Consider the following 18,787-nt stretch of genomic DNA (forward strand, 5'->3'; position numbering starts at 1 on the left):
GAAGTTTGACATCAGCATCTGTATGATCCAACAATTCTAGTTCCCACCGTGAGAAATGGAAGCAGATGTCCATACACAGGCTTGCACACGAAAATTTAGAGTTTTATTGACAGTAGCCCAGTCCTGGAAATAGCTCACCTGTGCATCAGCAGGCAAATGGATAAATGTTGATACTTAGCATACCATGGAATCATCCTCAGCAACAGAATGAATGTGCTCTTGATCCATGCTGCAGCATGGGCGAACCTCAAAATGATTATGCAAGTGAAGGAAGCCACACAAGAAAAGAGCATTTGCAGCACGATTCCATTTATATAGAATTCTAGAAAATTGAAATTAACATATCATAGCACAATATCCATGAGAAGTTTCTCAAGAATTGGGAAGAGGGGTTGTAGGAAGGAGGGCAGATTTGTCATGGAGTAGGAGAGAATTTGGTGGGGGTGGCAGATACATTCCTTCTCTTGATCATAATAATGATCTCAGGGGTGTGAATGTTGAAACTTCAAGCCGTACACTTCATATATGTCCAGTTTATTATGTGTGCAATACCTGTCCATAAGTGGGTTAGAAATTCATAATATGGGCTGGGGATGTGGCTCAAGCGGTAGCGCGCTCGCCTGGCATGCGTGCGGCCCGGGTTCGATCCTCAGCACCACATACCAACAAAGATGTTGTGTCCGCCGAGAACTAAAAAAAAAAAAAAATATTAAAAAATTCTCTCTCTCTCTCTCTCCTCTCTCACTCTCTCTTAAAAAAAAAAAAAGAAATTCATAATATAGTATAAGAATCCGGTGGAAGTCTTCGGATTCTTCTTTTCCTGATGCAGTCCATTTTCTGCTAGAGATGTTTGAGATGGGAACTCTGATGCAACCTCACGATGTCTCACCTCTCATTGCAACAGAATGAAGATGTGATTCTTTTGGTTCAGGAGATGGAGCAGGGCTACAGCGACCTGGAGAAGGTGCAAAGCCTTTATTCCAAGTCCTTGATCATGGACTGGTGGTACAACGGAGAGAAGGAAGAAAGCAAGTGAGTTCACGGGACCGCCCGCTGACCCCTGCCTGGGGAGTCCTCGCAGACACTATCCTTGCTCTCCTTGACTTCTCTCTCTAAAATGCTTCAGGAGATTTATTTTAGTGTAAGAATCACATAGTATAGATGAGCTAGGATTTTTTTTTTTTTTTTTTTTTTTTTTTAGCAGAGAGAATAATTTAATAGCAATCCATGGTCTTGAGAAAGCCACTTTCATGCTCTACCAAGTGTGGACAGGTCCCCTAACCCAAGCATTGTCAGGACTGAAAGGTGCTGTATAATGAAGGAGCTTTAACTTGAAGATAAGGAGGCCCCGGCCTGGGCGTCCCTCAGAGGGCTCTTGGCGAGGGCCTAACTTGTCCATCACTGTGGGCCTCATTTCCTCATTGCTCTTTCTTTCTTTCTTTCTTCATTTGCTTTGACACAGGGTCTCACTAAATTGCTGGGGCTGCCCTGAAGTTGGGATTCTCCTGCCTCAGCCTACTGAGTAGCGGGGATGACAGGCGTGCACCACTGTGCCTGGCTTTAGGTTCCCCATCTTTGACTTGGAGGCTCGAGTGGGAGGGTTTTGTTTTCCAGCCTATAATATAATACATTTCTAATTCTTAGTTAAACCCCAAATCAAAAATATTCCCAGGCTGGGGATGTGGCTCAAGCGGTAGCGCGCGCTCACCTGTCATGCGTGGGGCGCTGGGTTCGATCCTCAATACCACATAAAAATAAAATAAAGATATATTCCCCACTCTCAGGAAATGTGTCAGAAACTCATTAAGATGATTCAAGGGTCTGTGACCAGATATTCTAGGGTCACAGCCTACCCTGCCAAGAGGGTATCTTTTTATTTAAGAGCAAAACGGAAAGAAATTGAAGAAAAAAATAAATCAGAATTTCTTGTTCATCAAAATCGACTGTCTACCTGTTAGCAAACGAGCATTTTACTGTATTATTTTTCAAGTATTTAGGAAAACATAGGTACATCTTCTAAACTCAGCAAATTTAGACAAAAAAACCAAGACTCAAACAAATGAGCTGCTCTTAAATGTACATTCCCTTCTGTGTACTTTCAGGCCTGTACCTTAAATCCATTCTTACCCTTTTCAATCAAATTTGAGATCTCAGGATACAAAGAGCAGCTATTTCTTAGAAAGTTGACTTGGTCAGTTGGCTATGTCTGCTATTTGAGTGGTGGATGAAGTCCTTTTTATTTTTATTTATTTATTGTCTGTTTATTTTAGTTTTATTTTTAAGGGCTGGCGGGAGCAGGTCCTGGAGTTGGACAGAGAAACATTTTAATATTCCCCTAGTACATGATGGGTGACCTTGGGCAAGTCACAGAATTTTTCTGGGCCTGAGTTCCCTCCCCAGGGTGGATTAAATAAGAGTGTGTCCAGCACATGATAAAACAGTCTTGCTTAACGTGATGGGAAGTGCTAACCATAGCCCTTCATCCTGCAGATACCAGGCTTCTGAACTTCCTTTTAACTTAACATTAGGAAAAGTTATTTCGCCCTCTTATCTGTGGTCAATCCCCAACTATCTTTTTCTAGTTTTTCCAGCAGAAGAAAATATTTAACACCCCCAAATGCTTTTTCAAACATCTATTGAGAACAGGTTGTACACAGGGGACCTGGGACGCACATGAAGGTGCACTTGATCTTTCCGCCAGGGGACGCACCCTGTGGGGACCGTCACACAAAGGATTCCAGGATATGGGGTGGGTGCTTTGTGGGGGCATTTGGTGAGGTGTGAGGCGGGCTGGTGAAGGAGAAGGAGCACACTTTAAAGTGGTAAAGTGGGAGAATGTTCTGGAAACCTTCCTGTCTGTGGCTGGTGTGTTCTGAGCTTCAGAGAAATAAATGTGTCAGAAAATAGTCAAGCATTTCTGGATCTTTCTTGGCTCCAGATCTTCCCCAGAATGGATGGCCACCGTCTCTTCCTTGGATGGGGAGGTCCAAGGTGGGAGCTTCCCTTCTCTGGCTTTTGTAAGAGCTTGCTGGTTGACCTGACCCTATGATTAGAGAAATGAGTTTCTGTAAATCAGACATGCAAATACCAGGTGGTCCCTCTCTTAGCCCCTGTGTCAGCCCTACCTAGTTGGTTCTCCCACCCTGGTGCCAATCCATTAAGGAGTACATGGTTTTGAGAAAAAGGAAAAAGAAGGTTTATTGCTTTGCTATGAAAGAAGGAACACAGGGGACTCTTGTCCCAAACTCTGTGATTCTGCCCATTCACAGGAACTGGAGTCTTTTATCGAGGTGATTCAGAGAAAATGAGATTAGGGAGGAGAGATCAGGAAGGAGGAGGTTAGGGAAAAGAAAATTGAGAAAAAGAAAAAAAAATGTGCATTTTAAAGCCACAGGGGATAGAGTCAAAGCATCAAGTGAACCCCTGTTGAGGGTGCACAGGTGAAATTTCCTGAGGAACGGAAAAGGAGAGTGAAGAAGTTTCAAAAATACTGTGCAACTTCTACGGTGTCGCCCAGTGAGGAACAGACCTGTGGTGGGAGCCACATGTTCCCACTGACTCAAGGACTGGACCCCTGTTTCCTCTTCTGCAGGGGCCGGGGGTAGATGGCTATTTTTAATTCCAATAATGGAGGGCTCCTTTCTTTAAATTCGCAGTATTCAACATGAATGCATTTATGTAAGTCTTCCTTCTTGATGGAAATTTTCTTTTTATTTATTTATTTTTTTATTTTTCTTTCGTCATCTACGTTGTATCTAAATACAAACAGGCATCAAAAGGAAATCTCTTCTATGGTTGCAACCCCAGAAAAATGTGCTAAAACTCAATCTGATGTTGAATCAACACAAATCTCACCCTTCAATATATTGAAAGAACCCCGGGACCTCGCAAGTCAGCAGAAGAGGAAAGGCCTCCATGCAGGTATCAGTGAACACAATGGCTTCTTTCTCTTTGCTGGTTTCCCTTCAATACAAGAAAATAGAATAGAACCAAACACACACAGAATTTCTTTTCAAGCCCTAACCTATGGGGTTTTATTGTTTTGGTGGTATTGGTGATTGAGCCCCCGACCTTGTACTTTTCCACTGAGCTGGCCTCAGCCCTCTCAGCCCTCATGGGGTTTTTCAATTACAATTCTTATTGAGATTATTATATATTTTCATGATCCCCTAGAACTACCCTCAACCCTGCTTCCGCCAACGGTGGTATCTTTCAAAAGAATAAGCCAGGATCCTGACTTTGATATAATTCACAAATCATAGGTTGTCCCAGTTTTATTTATATTTACCTGGGGTGTGTGCGACCATCTGTGTTTAAGAAGAATTTCATCACCAGAGGATTCCTTCATATTGCCCTTTTATAACCATATCACCTGCCTTGTGTATCCTTTCTTAAATTGGCAACCAGTAGGTCTCTATTTCTAAAATGTTGGCATTTAAAAAATATCACGGTATGACCTTTTGGGACCGGCTTTTGTCACTCAGTACTTCCTTGGAAACTCACCCAAGTTTCCGCCTGTGTCAGTGGTTCATTCTGCTTCATTGCTGAGTAGTATTCTGAGAAATGGATGTATGTACCACAGTTGAAGTGTCTTCAGCATTTATCTGTTGAAGAACATCCAAGCCATTTTCAACTTCTGGCTGTTACCAATAAAGCAGTTTCTGAACATTCATTACAAGTTTTATGTAACATACGTGTTTGTATTTGGAATAAAATGTCCAAGGGTGTGATTTGCCAGATCATGTGGTAATCAAATGTTTCATTGTTAAGGATATTGCCAAACTGTTTTCCAGGTTGACTGTACCGTTGAGCACAATGAATGAGTGGCCCAGTCACTCCATACCTTCATCAGCACGAGCTGTCACTGTTTTCTATCTTAGCCCTTCTGATAGTGGCTGCATCCCCCTAATTGCAAATGATGTTGAGCCTTTCTTCCTGGGCTTATTTGCTCTCTGTGGATCATCATTAGTGTGTGCCTGTGTTTTGCCCATTTTCTAAATGAGTGGTTTGTCTTTCCTGCTGATTAGAAGAGGTCTTCATATCGTCTAGAGACAGGATATGTCATCGGCATATATTTTTTCACTATCTGTATCTTGTCTTTTCATCCCCTTAACAAGGTCTTTTGCCAAGCAAAAACTTTTAATTTCAATGAGTCCAGTTTATCAGTTTTTCCCATTCACAGATCCTACTTTTGGGGTCAAATCTAAAAACAAATGTTAATTCTTGAAGATTTTAGTTTATGTGTTTTTTTCCCCCAGAAATGTTATAGTTTTATGTTTTACCTATAAGTCCATGATTCATTTGAGTTTTAGGCTAAATTTCTTTTTCTTTTTGGCCTATAGTTATTGCTTTAGAAGTATTTACTGAAAAGGCTGTACTTCAATTAATTCATCTGAACCTTTGACAAAAACCTTTGGGTATGTTTGTGTGAGTTAAATCTATTTTCTGTATTCTATTCAATTGATCTAGTGTCTGTTTCTCTGCCAATACCACATGGTCTTGATCCATGTGTTTACATGGTAAGTTTTAAAACCAGGTCCAGTGATGCTTTCAACCTAATTCTTCAAAATCATTGTAGCTTTTCTAGGACCTGATATGTATGTGTAAATTTCAGAACATGTTTGTCTATGTTTATAAAAATAGATCTTCCTGGGATGTCTTCTGAGTAGCATTAAACCTACAGATCCATTTGGGGAGAACTGTCATCTATAATGCCAGTTGCTCCAGCCAATGAACATGGTATGTCTCTTCTATTAGTCTTTTTTGATGTCTTGCAGTAGCATGTTGTAACTTTCAGCATGTAGGTTATGTAAAAAAATGCAGGTGATTTTTTTTTGGTGCTGGGGAGTGAACCCAGGGCCTTGTGCATGCAAGGCAAGCACTCTACCAACTGCATTATATCCCTAATACAGTGGATTTTTATGTGGATCTTCAACCCTGTGGAACTCAATAGTCCTAGAAGTTCTATTGTCTCTACAGGCAAAATGTTATCTGCAAATAGAGTTTTATCTTCTCCTTTCCAATCTTTCTAACTTTATTTCTTCTTCTGGCCTTGCTGCAATAGCTAGAACTTCCAGTACCATATTGAAATAAGAGTGGCCATCCTTGCCTTTTTTTATTGGTTGTTCACAGCATTACAGAGCTCTTGACATATCATATTTCATACATTAGATTGAAGTGGGTTATGAACCCCCAATTTTACCCCAAATGCAGATTGCAGAATCACGTCAGTTACACATCCACGTTTTTACATACTGCCATATTAGTAATTGTTGTATTCTGCTACCTTTCTATCCCCTACTATCCCCCCTCCCCAGCCCTCCCATCTTCTCTCTCTACCCCATCTACTGTAATTCATTTCTCTCCTTGTTTATTTTCCCTTTCCCCTCACAACCTCTTATATGTAATTTTGTATAGCAATGAGGGTCTCCCTTCATTTCCATGCAATTTCCCTTTTCTCTCCCTTTCCCTCCCATCTCATGTCTCTGTTTAATGTTAATCTTTTCTTCCTGCTCTTCCTCCCTGCTCTGTTCATAGTTGCTCTCATTATATCAAAGAAGACATTTGGTATTTGTTTTTTAGGGATTGGCTAGCTTCACTAAGCATAATCTGCTCTAGTGCCATCCATTTCCCTGCAAATTCTATGATTTTGTCATTTTTTATTGCTGCATAGTACTCCATTGTGTATAGATGCCACATTTTTTTTATCCATTCATCTATTGAAGGGCATCTGGGTTGGTTCCACAGTCTAGCTATTGTGAATTGTGCTGCTATGAACATCGATGTGGCAGTATCCCTGTAGCATGCTCTTTTAAGGTCTTCAGGGAATAGTCTGAGAAGGGCAATAGCAGGGTCAAATGGTGGTTCCATTCCCAGCTTTCCCAGGAATCTCCAAACTGCTTTCCAAATTGGCCGCACCAATTTGCAGTCCCACCAGCAATGTACAAGTGTACACTTTTCTCCACATCCTCGCCAGCACTTGTTGTTGTTTGACTTCATAGTGGCTGCCAATCTTACTGGAGTGAGATGGTATCTTAGGGTGGTTTTGATTTGCATTTCTCTGACTGCTAGAGATGGTAAGCATTTTTTCATGTACTTGTTGATTGATTGTATATCCTCCTCTGAGAAGTGTCTGTTCAGGTCCTTGGCCCATTTGTTGATTGGGTTATTTGTTATCTTATTGTCTAATTTTTTGAGTTCTTTGTATACTCTGGATATTAGGGCTCTATCTGAAGTGTGAGGCGTAAAAATTTGTTCCCAGGATGTAGGCTCCCTATTTACCTCTCTTATTGTTTCTCTTGCTGAGAAAAAAACTTTTTAGTTTAAGTAAGTCCCATTTGTTGATTCTTGTTATTAACTCTTGTGCTATGGGTGTCCTATTAAGGAATTTGGAGCCCGACCCCACAATATGTAGATCGGAGCCAACGTTTTCTTCTATCAGACGCAGAGTCTCTGATTTGATATCAAGCTCCTTGATCCATTTTGAGTTAACTTTTGTGCATGGTGAGAGAAAGGGATTCATTTTGTTGCATATGGATTTCCAGTTTTCCCAACACCATTTGTTGAAGATGCTATCCTTCCTCCATTGCATGCTTTTAGCCCCTTTATCAAATATAAGATAGTTGTAACTTTGTGGATTAGTCTCCGTGTCCTCTATTCTATACCATTGGTCCACCCGCCTGTTTTGGTACCAGTACCATGCTGTTTTTGTCACTATTGCTCTGTAATATAGTTTGAAATCTGGTATTGCTATACCGCCTGATTCACACTTCCTGTTTAGAATTGCTTTTGCTATTCTGGGTCTTTTATTTTTCCATATGAATTTCATGATTGCTTTATCTATTTCTACAAGAAATGCCATTGGGATTTTGATTGGCATTGCATTAAACCTATAGAGAACTTTTGGTAATATCGCCATTTTGATGATGTTAGTTCTGCCTATCCATGAACAGGGTATATTTTTCCATCTTCTAAGATCTTCTTCTACTTCTCTCTTTAGGGTTCTGTAGTTTTCATTGTATAAATCTTTCACCTCTTTTGTTAGGTTGATTCCCAAGTATTTTATTTTTTTTTGAGGATATTGTGAATGGAGTGTTTTTCCTCATTTCCGTTTCAGAAGTTTTGTCACTGATATACAGGAATGCCTTTGATTTATGCGTGTTGATTTTATATCCTGCCACTTTGCTGAATTCATTTATTAGTTCTAGTAGTTTCTTTGTAGACCCTTTTGGGTCTTCTAGGTATAGAATCATGTCATCTGCAAATAGTGATAATTTAAGTTCTTCTTTTCCAATTTTTATGCCTTTAATTTCTTTCGTCTGTCTAATTGCTCTGGCCAGTGTTTCGAGAACTATATTGAATAGAAGTGGTGATAGAGGGCATCCCTGTCTTGTTCCAGATTTTAGAGGGAATGCCTTTAACTTTTGTCCATTCAGAATGATGCTAGCCTGAGGCTTAGCATAGATAGCTTTTACAGTGTCAAGGTAAGTTCCTGTTATCCCTAGTTTTTCTAATGTTTTGGACATAAAGGGATGCTGTACTTTGTCGAATGCTTTCTCTGCGTCTATCGAGATGATCATATGGTTCTTATCTTTAAGTCTATTGATGTGGTGCATAACATTTATTGATTTCCGTATGTTGAACCATCCTTGCATCCCAGGGATGAATCCTACTTGATCATGGTGCACAATTTTTTTGATGTGTTTTTGTATTCGATTCTCCAGAATTTTATTGAGGATTTTTGCATCTAGGTTCATTAGAGATATTGGTCTGTAGTTTTCTTTCTTTGAGGTGTCTTTGTCTGGTTTCGGAATCAGGGTGATGTTGGCCTCATAGAATGAATTTGGAAGAGCTCCCTCTTTTTCTATTTCCTGAAATAACTTGAAAAGTATTGGTATTAATTCTTCTTTAAAGGTTTTGTAAAACTCCACTGTATACCCATCTGGTCCTGGGCTTTTCTTGGTTGGTAGTCTTTTGATGGCTTCTTTAATTTCATCCATTGATATTGGTCTGTTCAAATTGTGTGTATCCTCCTGACTCAGTCTGGGCAAATCATATGACTTAAGAAATTTATCGATGTCTTCACTATCTTCTATTTTATTGGAATATAAGTTTTCAAAATAATTTCTAATTGTCTTCTGTATTTCTGTAGCATCTGTTGTGATATTGCCTTTTTCATCCCATATGTTAGTAATTTGAGTTCTCTCTCTTCTTCTCCTCGTTAGCATGGCTAAAGGTCTGTCGATCTTATTTATTTTTTCGAAGAACCAACTTTTACTTTTGTTAATTTTTTCAATAGTTTCTTTTGTTTCAATTTCATTGATTTCCGCTCTGATTTTAATTATTTCTTGCCTTCTGCTACATTTGCTGTGTTTTGCTCTTCCTTTTCTAGGGCTTTAAGATGAAGTGTGAGCTCATTTATTTGTTGGTTTTTTCTTTTTTTGAGGAATGACCACCAGGCGATGAATTTTCCTCTTAAAACTGCTTTCATTGTGTCCCATAGATTCCGATATGTTGTGTCTGTATTTTCATTTATCTCTAAGAATTTTTTGATTTCCTCCTTTATGTCTTCTGTAACCCATTGATCATTCAGTAACATATTGTTCATTTTCCATGTGATGTAGGATTTTTCCTTCCTTCTTTTATCATTGATTTCCAGTTTCATTCCATTATGATCAGATAAAATGCAAGGTATTATCTCCACCCCTTTATATTTACTGAGGGTTGCCTATGGCATAATATATGGTCTGTTTTTGAGAAGGATCCATGTGCTGCTGAGAAAAAAGTATATCCATTTGATGATGGTTGATATATTCTATATATGTCAGTTAAGTCTAGGTTATTGATTGTGATATTGAGTTCTATAGTTTCTTTATTCAACTTTTGTTTGGAGGATCTGTCCAATGGTGAGAGAGGTGTGTTGAAGTCACCCATAATTATTGTGTTGTGGTCTATTTGATTCTTGAACTTGAGGAGAATTTGTTTTATGAATGTCGCAGCACCATTATTTGGTGCATAAATATTGATAATTGTTATGTCTTGTTGGTGAATGGTTCCTTTTAACAGTATATAATGTCCTTCTTTATCCCTTTTGATTAACTTAGTCTTGAAGTCGATTTTATTCAATATGAGTATGGCCACCCCTGCTTGCTTACGAGGACCGTGTGCGTGGTATATTTTTTCCCATCCTTTCACCTTGAGCCTGTGTATGTCTTTTCCAATCAGATGTGTCTCCTGGAGGCAGCATATTGTTGGATTTGTTTTTTTAATCCATGATACCAGCCTATGTCGCTTTATTGGAGAGTTTAAGCCATTAACATTCAGAGTTACTATTGATATATGGTTTGTACTTCCATCCATGTTTGATTATTTATCCTTTTTTTAAAAAAATTTAGTTTGTTTCTCCATGATTATCTTTCCCCTCGCCCTCTGTCTTTACCGAGGCACTTCCTACTGATGGTTTTGGTTATTGTTTTTCATTTCTTCCTCGTGTAGTGTTTTGCTCAAAATGCTTTGCAATGCTGGTTTTCTGGCTGCAAATTCTTTTAACTTTTGTTTATCATGAAAGATTTTTATTTTGTTGTCATACCTGAAACTTAATTTTGCTGGATACAGAATTCTTGGTTGGCATCCATTGTCTTTCAGTGTTTGAAATACATTGTTCCATGACCTTCTTGCTTTCAGTGTCTGTGATGAAAAATCCTTTGTTAACCTTATTGGTTTACCACTGAATGTAATCTGTCTCCTTTCTCTTGTAGCTTTTAATATTTTCTCTTTGTTCTGTATATTGGATATCTTCATAACAATGTGTCTTGGCATTGGTCTACTGTGATTTTGTGTGCTCGGTGTCCTGTATGCATCTTCGATTTGTATATCTGTTTCCTTTTTTTATTTCTGGAAAGTTTTCTGTAATTATTTCATTCAGCAGGTTACTCATTCCCTTGGTTTGAATCTCTGTACCTTCTTCTATCCCGATGACTCGTAAGTTTGGTTTTTTTATGTTATCCCATAACTCTTGGATGTTTTTCTCGTGATTTTTTACCATCCTATCTGAGTTGGCTAGACTCTTTTCAAGATGATATATTTTGTCTTCATTATCTGACGTTCTGGCTTCTACTTGCTCCACTCTGTTAGTGATACTCTCAATTGAGTTTTTAATTTGGTTTATCGTTTCCTTCATTTGTAGAATTATTGTTTGATTTATTTTATAATCTCTATCTCCTGATAAAGATGCTTAACTTCTTCTTTTATCTGTTTATGTAATTCATTCTCAATGTGTTCTTTCGCTGCTTGAGTTTGCTGTGTTGTATCCTCTTTAAGGTTCCATTCCATCTGTCTAAGGTGTTCCTTGAGTTCTTTATATGACCATCTTTCTGATGACTCTAGGTCCTCCTGAATATTTAGGCTGTCCTGCATTGTTTGTACTCATTTTCTTCCTTGCTTTTTGAAGCTGCTCATGTTACTTCTTGTTCTGTTTGACTGATGAGTTACTGTTTACTCCTATAAATTTATTAGATGCTTGGGAGGAAAGGTATTAGAAGGGAAGGGAAGAAGTCACTAAGGAGAATGAGAGTAAGCACGTAGAATTCAAGGAAGGGGGGATAAGATAATTGAAAAGAAATGAAAAGACAAAAGAAGAAATAAATAGGAAATAAAAAAAGAAAAAAAATTAAAAAAAATAATAAAAAAATTAAAATTAAAATTAGAAGAAAAAAAATTTTAAAAAATTGTAAAAAAAAAATTAAAAAAAAACAAGAAAAATGAAAATGAAAGAAAAACCCAAATCAAAAAAAAGGAGAGAAAAAAAAACTAATAAATGCAGTCTTAGAGTTTGATTAACTTCTCTTCCAGTAGGTGGCGCTGTGCCCACCAGGCCAAGTTTCTCCTGTCAATACACGGGAACCAATCACTGTGCAGCAGCCCCTCCCAGACTGGGCGAGTCTCCAATCCTGAGTGCCTAGGGCCTCCTCTTGTGTCTAGTCACTTCCCACTTTTCCTCTAGCCAGGCCCCTCTCACGGGTGCTGCTCACCACAATACTGGCTACACGTCAGGTCTGCTGCTCCCGGGAGCCCTGTTTTCATGAACGACTGGGCACACTCTTCCAGTTTGCCATTCCCTCAGACCCTAAGTTTGTAGAGCTTGGGGCTGAGAATCCTCAGTGAATTTTACTTGCCCTCCGGTAGCCACGCCCCCGTAGCTGGTGCAAGAGACCTCAGCTGTCAGCAGTGGTGGGAGCGGTAGTTCCTCGCCGCGGGTCCCGGGCCACCTCTGATTCCCTGGGTCTGGCTATCGTGCTCACGGGAGAGTTGGGAGGGGCCCTTAAGGTTTCCCCGATGTGTGGAGAGGGAAGGCTAGGGAATTACACACCTGTAGCAGCAGGTTTCAATGAAGTTATCTCCTCCGCCGCAGTCTGATGACGTCAGTTCTCTGCCATAGTGGTGTCTCTTGCAAATGGCGACAGTTCGTTTCCCTTTGCCCGGTGACCAATGCAACGGGTGGGTCCTTACTGTCTCTCCCAAGCCCCGTTTCAAACCTGTGGCCACTACCTATGAAGGCTCGGTAGGCATTTACCTCCGTAGGATGAGAAGGGCTGACCAGTTATTTCAGCCGGATGGATTAGTGCTGAGTCACAGCTGTTTGTCTGCAGGAAGCAGGCGAATGGGAGCTTGAATTCAGCCCATCCGGGCTCAGTGTGTGTTCTGAGAGGCCCAGACTGTTCGCGCCAGATCCATGTCAGCTCAGCATTGCCTAGTGATCCTGAGCAAACAGATTTAGGTTGTTTACGACTCCCTATGCCTGCACAGCTGAAGAGGTCAGAGACTTGATCTCTCTGCGCCCGCCGCCATGTTGATGAGAGAATCGCCATCCTTGCCTTTTATCCAATGTTAGGAAGAAGGAATTTAGTCTTTTCCCATTCTGATTTTAGCTATATGTGGTTGCACATATTGCTTCAAGTTGAGAATGTTCTCCATATTCCTAGCTTTCTGAAAGTTGTTATCAACAATGGATGCTGGATTTTGGCAAATGCCTTTTCTATATCAGTATGTGATTTTTCTTCTTTTGTCTATTGATATGGCAGATTCCATTATGTCCCTTTCAAATGATGAGGCAGCCTTGGATATCTTGAATATTTTCTGCTTTGTCTTGGTGTGCCATTCTTTTAGTATGTTGCTAGGTTTTGTTAGCTAAAGTTTTGTTGAGGATTTTTGAATCAAAATTGATGAAGGGTATTGGTCTGTAGTTCTTTCTTAATAATGTCTTTGTCCAGTTTCAGTATCAAGCTAATATAGTCCTCATCAAATGGGTTGGGAAGTTGTCCCTCCTCTTCTATTCCTGGAAGAAACTGATGTAATTCTTTTAATGCTTGGTAAAATTATCATGGAACCATTTAAATCTACAGAGTTCTTTTTCAGAATGTTTTTCACTATGAATTCAGTTTCCATAATGGTTTTAACATTATTATTATCTTGTTTAAATTATTATTTCATCTTTTTTAAATGTTAGAAGTTAATAGGTTTGGGGAAGAGGTTCATTTTCTTCTACTTTGTTAAATTTGTGAGCACAAGTTGTTCATGATATTCCTTCACTTCCTTTTCATTGGCTGCAAGATCTGTACTAGTGCCCCTCCTTTCATTGCTCGTTCTTTGTGCCTTAAGTCTATCTTCTCTCTTTTTGTCTTTTTCATTCTTGCAAGAGGATTCCTTTCCTATTTCCTCATTTGTTTCAAGAGAATTAGTGATTAACCATGAAAGCATCTGAATGGACAGCTTCTTTGAAATCCTTGTTGGATAATTCTAATTTCTGACTCATCTTGTTGGCATCAATATTGTTTTTTTTTCTTTTCTTATTGACGATTTGATTCTTAGTTCTTGAAAGACAAGTGATTTACTGTAGTATCCTGAACATTTTGAGTATTATTTGGGGGACTTTGGATCCCATGTAAGTCTTTTATTTTTGGGGCAGTGGCCACTCTGTTTTAAATTTAGCAATGTAGGCCTTGGCCTGCTCTTGTGGGCTGTGGTTGCCACGGTAATTTAATTTTTATAGCCTTTGGGGTATATTTCTGGTATTATTATTTTCTTGTTTTTCTAGCATCTCTGGCTCTCCTTTTGGTCCCTGCTGGTTTTGCCCAAGGTGGCAACAGAGGTCTCCTCAGACCAGAATGCTAGGTCTTCCGGGGGAAGATTGTGGTGGCTTCTCCCACTGCTGTCCCTTGGGGGTCCCCATGTCTCTAGGCAGGAGAATCCAGCCTTGACCTCACAAGGACATAGAGGCATCCTGGAACAAACCATGAGCTACAACTCAGTCCCTTGTGAATAACCTGTCCACTTGCTCCTGATGTCCCTGTACAAGGGAGAAGTGTCTTATGTTCCTGGAAAAAAAGACAGGTTTCCCATCCCAGGCCAATTGGTGGCTGCGTCCCCAGTATCAATCAGTCCTGGCTGCCTTGCCCAGTAAACCTGAGTCTTGCCAGAGCTGTTATTTGCTACTTGTTCAAAACATTTCACTTATAAAAATCCTTGGTATTGGGCAGGCAACCAGGTACTGGATTTTTATTTCATTTTCACTTTCAAAGCAGAAGAGTGCTGAAATGGAGCTGCTAAGCAGAGTCTGGGGAAGAGTTAGATTCTTGAATCCACTGCTATATGAATCTGTTTTTATTCAGTATCTTCGGGGTGTGGCACTAGGGCATCTTTTTGTATGGGGCCTTTGGGAGCTAGATTTCATTTTCTTTTTGCTGCAGTCTTGTATCTGGAGGGGTTTGCCTTGTGATTGTGGACAAGGTGGCCTGCCAGTGAGGTCAGCAACAGGAGCTCAGCTCTCCCATGAGGGTCATTGATCTCTGGCTCACAGACACAGCTCCCACGAAAATGTGTCTTTCTTCACTCCTGGCTACAGAAGCAGCAAGGCCAGTCTCACCTTCTTGTTGCCTAGAAAGAAAAGACAATGAGCACCAGATAGCACAGTCTTATCGCCATGCATGGAGACCGCTGGTGCCACTGTTCTGTGCAGCAGAGAGATCGTTTGCAGATTTCTGGCTAAGCTTCACTCCCATTATCTAATTTCTTATAGGAGAGAGTGAGTCCCCCTCCTACATTGAAAACATGGATGCATTTCTTTCATGAACGCTTATAGAGAGCCTTGGTGCTTGTGAAGAACACAGAACACATTTACAGTCAGTGTGTGTGTTATCAAGGATGAAAAGGAACTAAGATACCTTGTAACAGACTCATTTAATGCTCACAGATTCAATATCACCATTGAACCAGTCAAGGGACCTACAGAGGGTTAATAACAATTAAATGAAGTCTGAACAGCAGCTGTGGTGGGCAGAATTTCTAAAAGGGCTCACCAAAGATGTCCTGCCCTAAACCCTGCAGCCTCTAAACATGACAAGACATTGCTCTAGAGGTTATGTTACATTGACTCAAAGCCAAGGTATCCAGGGGGTCCAGTGTGGTCACATGAAATCCCTTGAAAACTGGTGGCAAAAGAGAGAGGGAGATTTGAGCCATAATAGGAATTCAGTGCATCATTGCTGGCTTGCAGGTGGCAGAAAGCAGGAGACAGGCTGCTGGCTTAGGAAATGGGAACTTCAGTCCTGCAGCCACAAGGATTGCACCTGCCGACAATGTGAATGAACATGGAAGTGGGTTTCTTACCAAGAAGAGCACAGCTTGAATTCTGATACAGGGATCAAGTCATTGTCACAGCACTCGGTTTGCATCAGGGCCACCCCCTGAAGACTGGGACACTAAGGTTGCACTCTTCTTTGAAGGATTTAGGGAAATAGGTACATTGAATCAAGTATCTCTTTCCACCCCAAATCCCTTTAATCCCTCTCCCTGTGGTACCAACAGAATCAACCAAAACCAGCCTGCTCAGAAGCCAGATGTCCGCCCTCAAGAGCCCACCTTGCAGTGAGAGAAAGGACTGTCTCTCCAAATCCAGCAGCTGGACCCTTTCTCTGAGTGACAGAGGCAAGTACACGAGGGGCCTCGTCCCGGGATGTGCTGGCCAGCCTCCTTTGGCCCCATGTCCCTGTTCTGAACGAGCCGGATAGACATATGTTGGGGGAAAATGAATCACGATTTAAAGGTTCTCAGATTGCTTCCCATTTGGAGGGCTCCCCTGTCAATCGGCTCCAACAGCCTTGGTGTGCTGGATTCCTTTGGGCTAGACTTGTGCTGCTTGCACTTTGGTTCAGGACACACCAGCAGCTTGGGGCCACTCTGTGCTTCAAATTGAAACCTTTTATACTTTATAGTGTGTTTATTTTCTTCCCATCAATCACTGGTGGTGCTATCTGATGATCCCCTCTCTGACCCAAATTGTTAGCCTTTTGGGGCTAAATATAAAGAAAACTTGACTTTTCCACTTGGAATTTATTCCTATGGATAAAATTATTCTTAAAATAATAAATTTTTAAAAGTTGAAGTTCCCATATTATTTTTCCCATACATAAAATAGTTAACTAAATAATAAATCCGAAACACACAGACACACGGTCCCCTACTCATGGCTGATGTGCACCTGTTGTCAGTCATCAGAGCCTAATCAAACCCTGTTTTCAGGGCCTGCTCTGTGTGGCATTTTTCCCTCAATGTCACTTACCTTTCATATCTCTGCTGCACACACACAGTCCATAAAGGGCTTATCAAATGATGACTAGGATTTGATTTCTTAGGGATTTAGCCAACTCATTTAACCCCTCCCTCCAGATGCTCCTCATTCAGTGAGGTGACATCCCTTTCCATTCATAAAACCAAGTACCTACAAGGGCACACTCTTAAAACTCCAGATACTGATTTCAAAACTTGCCTAACAAGTGTGAACCTCAACTAGTGTGATCCTGTGCATTTTGTCACATACCCGCCATTGTCTCTTCCACAGAGATGAGCATCCTGCCGACGAATGAGTATCCAGACGTCGGATCGTCAGATAGATGGACTGGAGAAGGAAGCCAAGTCTACGATGACAAGTGAGAGCCTTCCTTTGAGGAGGATAATTTCATTATGCTGTTGTTCATGACCCATCAAGACAGAAGTTTTAAAACCCCACAACCCTCTGTTGTTAGCTTTTCAGAGGTGTCCTCAGAGAGCTGGCTTCAGATTCACGGCCTGGTGGCCAGGAAACTCACCATCATGGACGCCTTGTCAGGGACCCTGGTGCCCCACAGCCCCACCTACGTCCCCATCTTGGACAAGCATGTGTCCTCCAAGGTCTTTGATGAGGTAACCGGATTGTCTCCGTATCGCTGCTTGGGATATGTTTAGTTTTCTGTTTAAATAAAAATGAACCCAGTGCAGTTTCCTGTGCAGCTGTAACAAGCATATTTCAGCCATTGGAAGAAATCGTCCTTAAGGCAGGGACAGGGAAAGAGAGAGGCACTTAAGAGTCCTTGGTTTAAGTTGAGACAGGCGGCGGAGGGCTCGTCCCTCCTGTGGAAGTCCAGAGCTGCAGAAGTGCTTGGAAGCTCTCGAGGCCTGAGCCTAGCGAGCATACAGCATCCAGGATCAGATGAGTCTGGAAGAACTTGGAAGCGGTCCCGTTCTTCCTTGCTTGCCTTCTTCCTGAATTGAGTGACTTCTTTTTCATCCTAAAGCCCTCCGCAGGAAAAGTCAGAGAGTGGGAGAGAGACCAAACCACAGAGAGTGATTGGATAGCCATGTGCTCCAGGAGAAACAGCCTGGAGCCAGGGGCGGGGTGGGGGGGTGGCTGATGGGCCAGGCAGACAGCCAGCGCTTCCGTATCTGCAGGGTCTATGTCTGCAGATTCCACTGACCGCATGTTGAAATACCCAGGAAGACAATGGCACTGTACTGGACGTGTGCAGAGGGGTTTTTCCTTAAAAATTCATTGTGGCAGCAGGTACAGTGGCACACACCTGTAACCCCAGCAGCTTGGGAGGCTGAGGCAGGAGGATCAAGAGTTCAAAGCCAGCCTCAGCAACCTAGTGAGGCACTAAGCAACTCAGTGAGATTCTGACTCTAAATAAAAGTATGTGTTAAGTGGTTAAGTGTCCCTGGATTCCATCCCCAGAACAAAAAAAAAAAAAAAAAGAAAGAAAAAAAACCTCAGTACTGCATAACATTTACATTGTTTACATTGTAAGAAATACTATAAATCATCTACAGATGATCTAAAGTGTACGGGAGAATGTGCATAAATTGTATGCAAAGACCATGCCATTTGATATAAGGCATTTGAGCATCTGCAGCTTTGGTACTTGCTGGTGGGAAAAGGGGTTCCTGGACGCTGAGAGATCCCCCCAGGTACTGACGGATGATTGTACTGAAAAGTTACCATCAAATTTGGTAACTAGGATGTCCTTGAGCTTAGCAAGAACAATTCCAGGTTCAAAGCCAGCCTCAGCAAAACTTAGCAAGGCCCTAAGCAACTTAGCGAGGCCCTGTCTCAACATAAAAAAATAAAAAGGGCTGGGGATGTGGCTCTGGTTAAGCGCCCCTAGGTTCAGTCCCTGCTACCAAAAAAATAAAATAAAATAAAATAAAAAATAAAAACAAAAGAACAATTTCAGGGAGCATGGAGACTCCAGTGGGACATAGAACACCAAAGAATATAAATGTGGAGACTGGGCTCCACTGCTTCCTGGCAAAGGTAGCAACTACTGCTTGAAATAGCAGCCCGTCATGCTTTATAGTAGCTAAATGGAAACAAGGTCCTTAAAAGACCTTTCTCATACTGAAATATTTAAGGAGGAAATGATAAAATGTTTGGAACTTGCTTCAACATAACCTGGATAGTGGGAGTAGTGGGGGAGGC

The 18,787-nt window shown here is 41.0% G+C and overlaps 1 protein-coding gene across 1 annotated transcript in view; it reads left to right on the forward strand.

Annotated features, from left to right (window-relative positions):
• The window catches only part of VWA3B (von Willebrand factor A domain containing 3B), a 225,563-nt gene that overhangs the window by 141,734 nt on the left and 65,042 nt on the right, over positions 1-18,787 (forward strand). Inside the window, exons 19-23 of the mRNA XM_081265190.1 lie at positions 905-1,032; positions 3,770-3,921; positions 15,862-15,981; positions 16,895-16,982; positions 17,079-17,235. Coding sequence (XP_081121316.1) covers positions 905-1,032; positions 3,770-3,921; positions 15,862-15,981; positions 16,895-16,982; positions 17,079-17,235 — 645 coding nt within the window. The remainder of the gene's footprint in view (positions 1-904; positions 1,033-3,769; positions 3,922-15,861; positions 15,982-16,894; positions 16,983-17,078; positions 17,236-18,787) is intronic.

This window comes from Spermophilus citellus (assembly GCF_964194105.1).
Source record: "Spermophilus citellus genome assembly, chromosome: 13".
Lineage (NCBI taxonomy): Eukaryota > Metazoa > Chordata > Mammalia > Rodentia > Sciuridae > Spermophilus > Spermophilus citellus.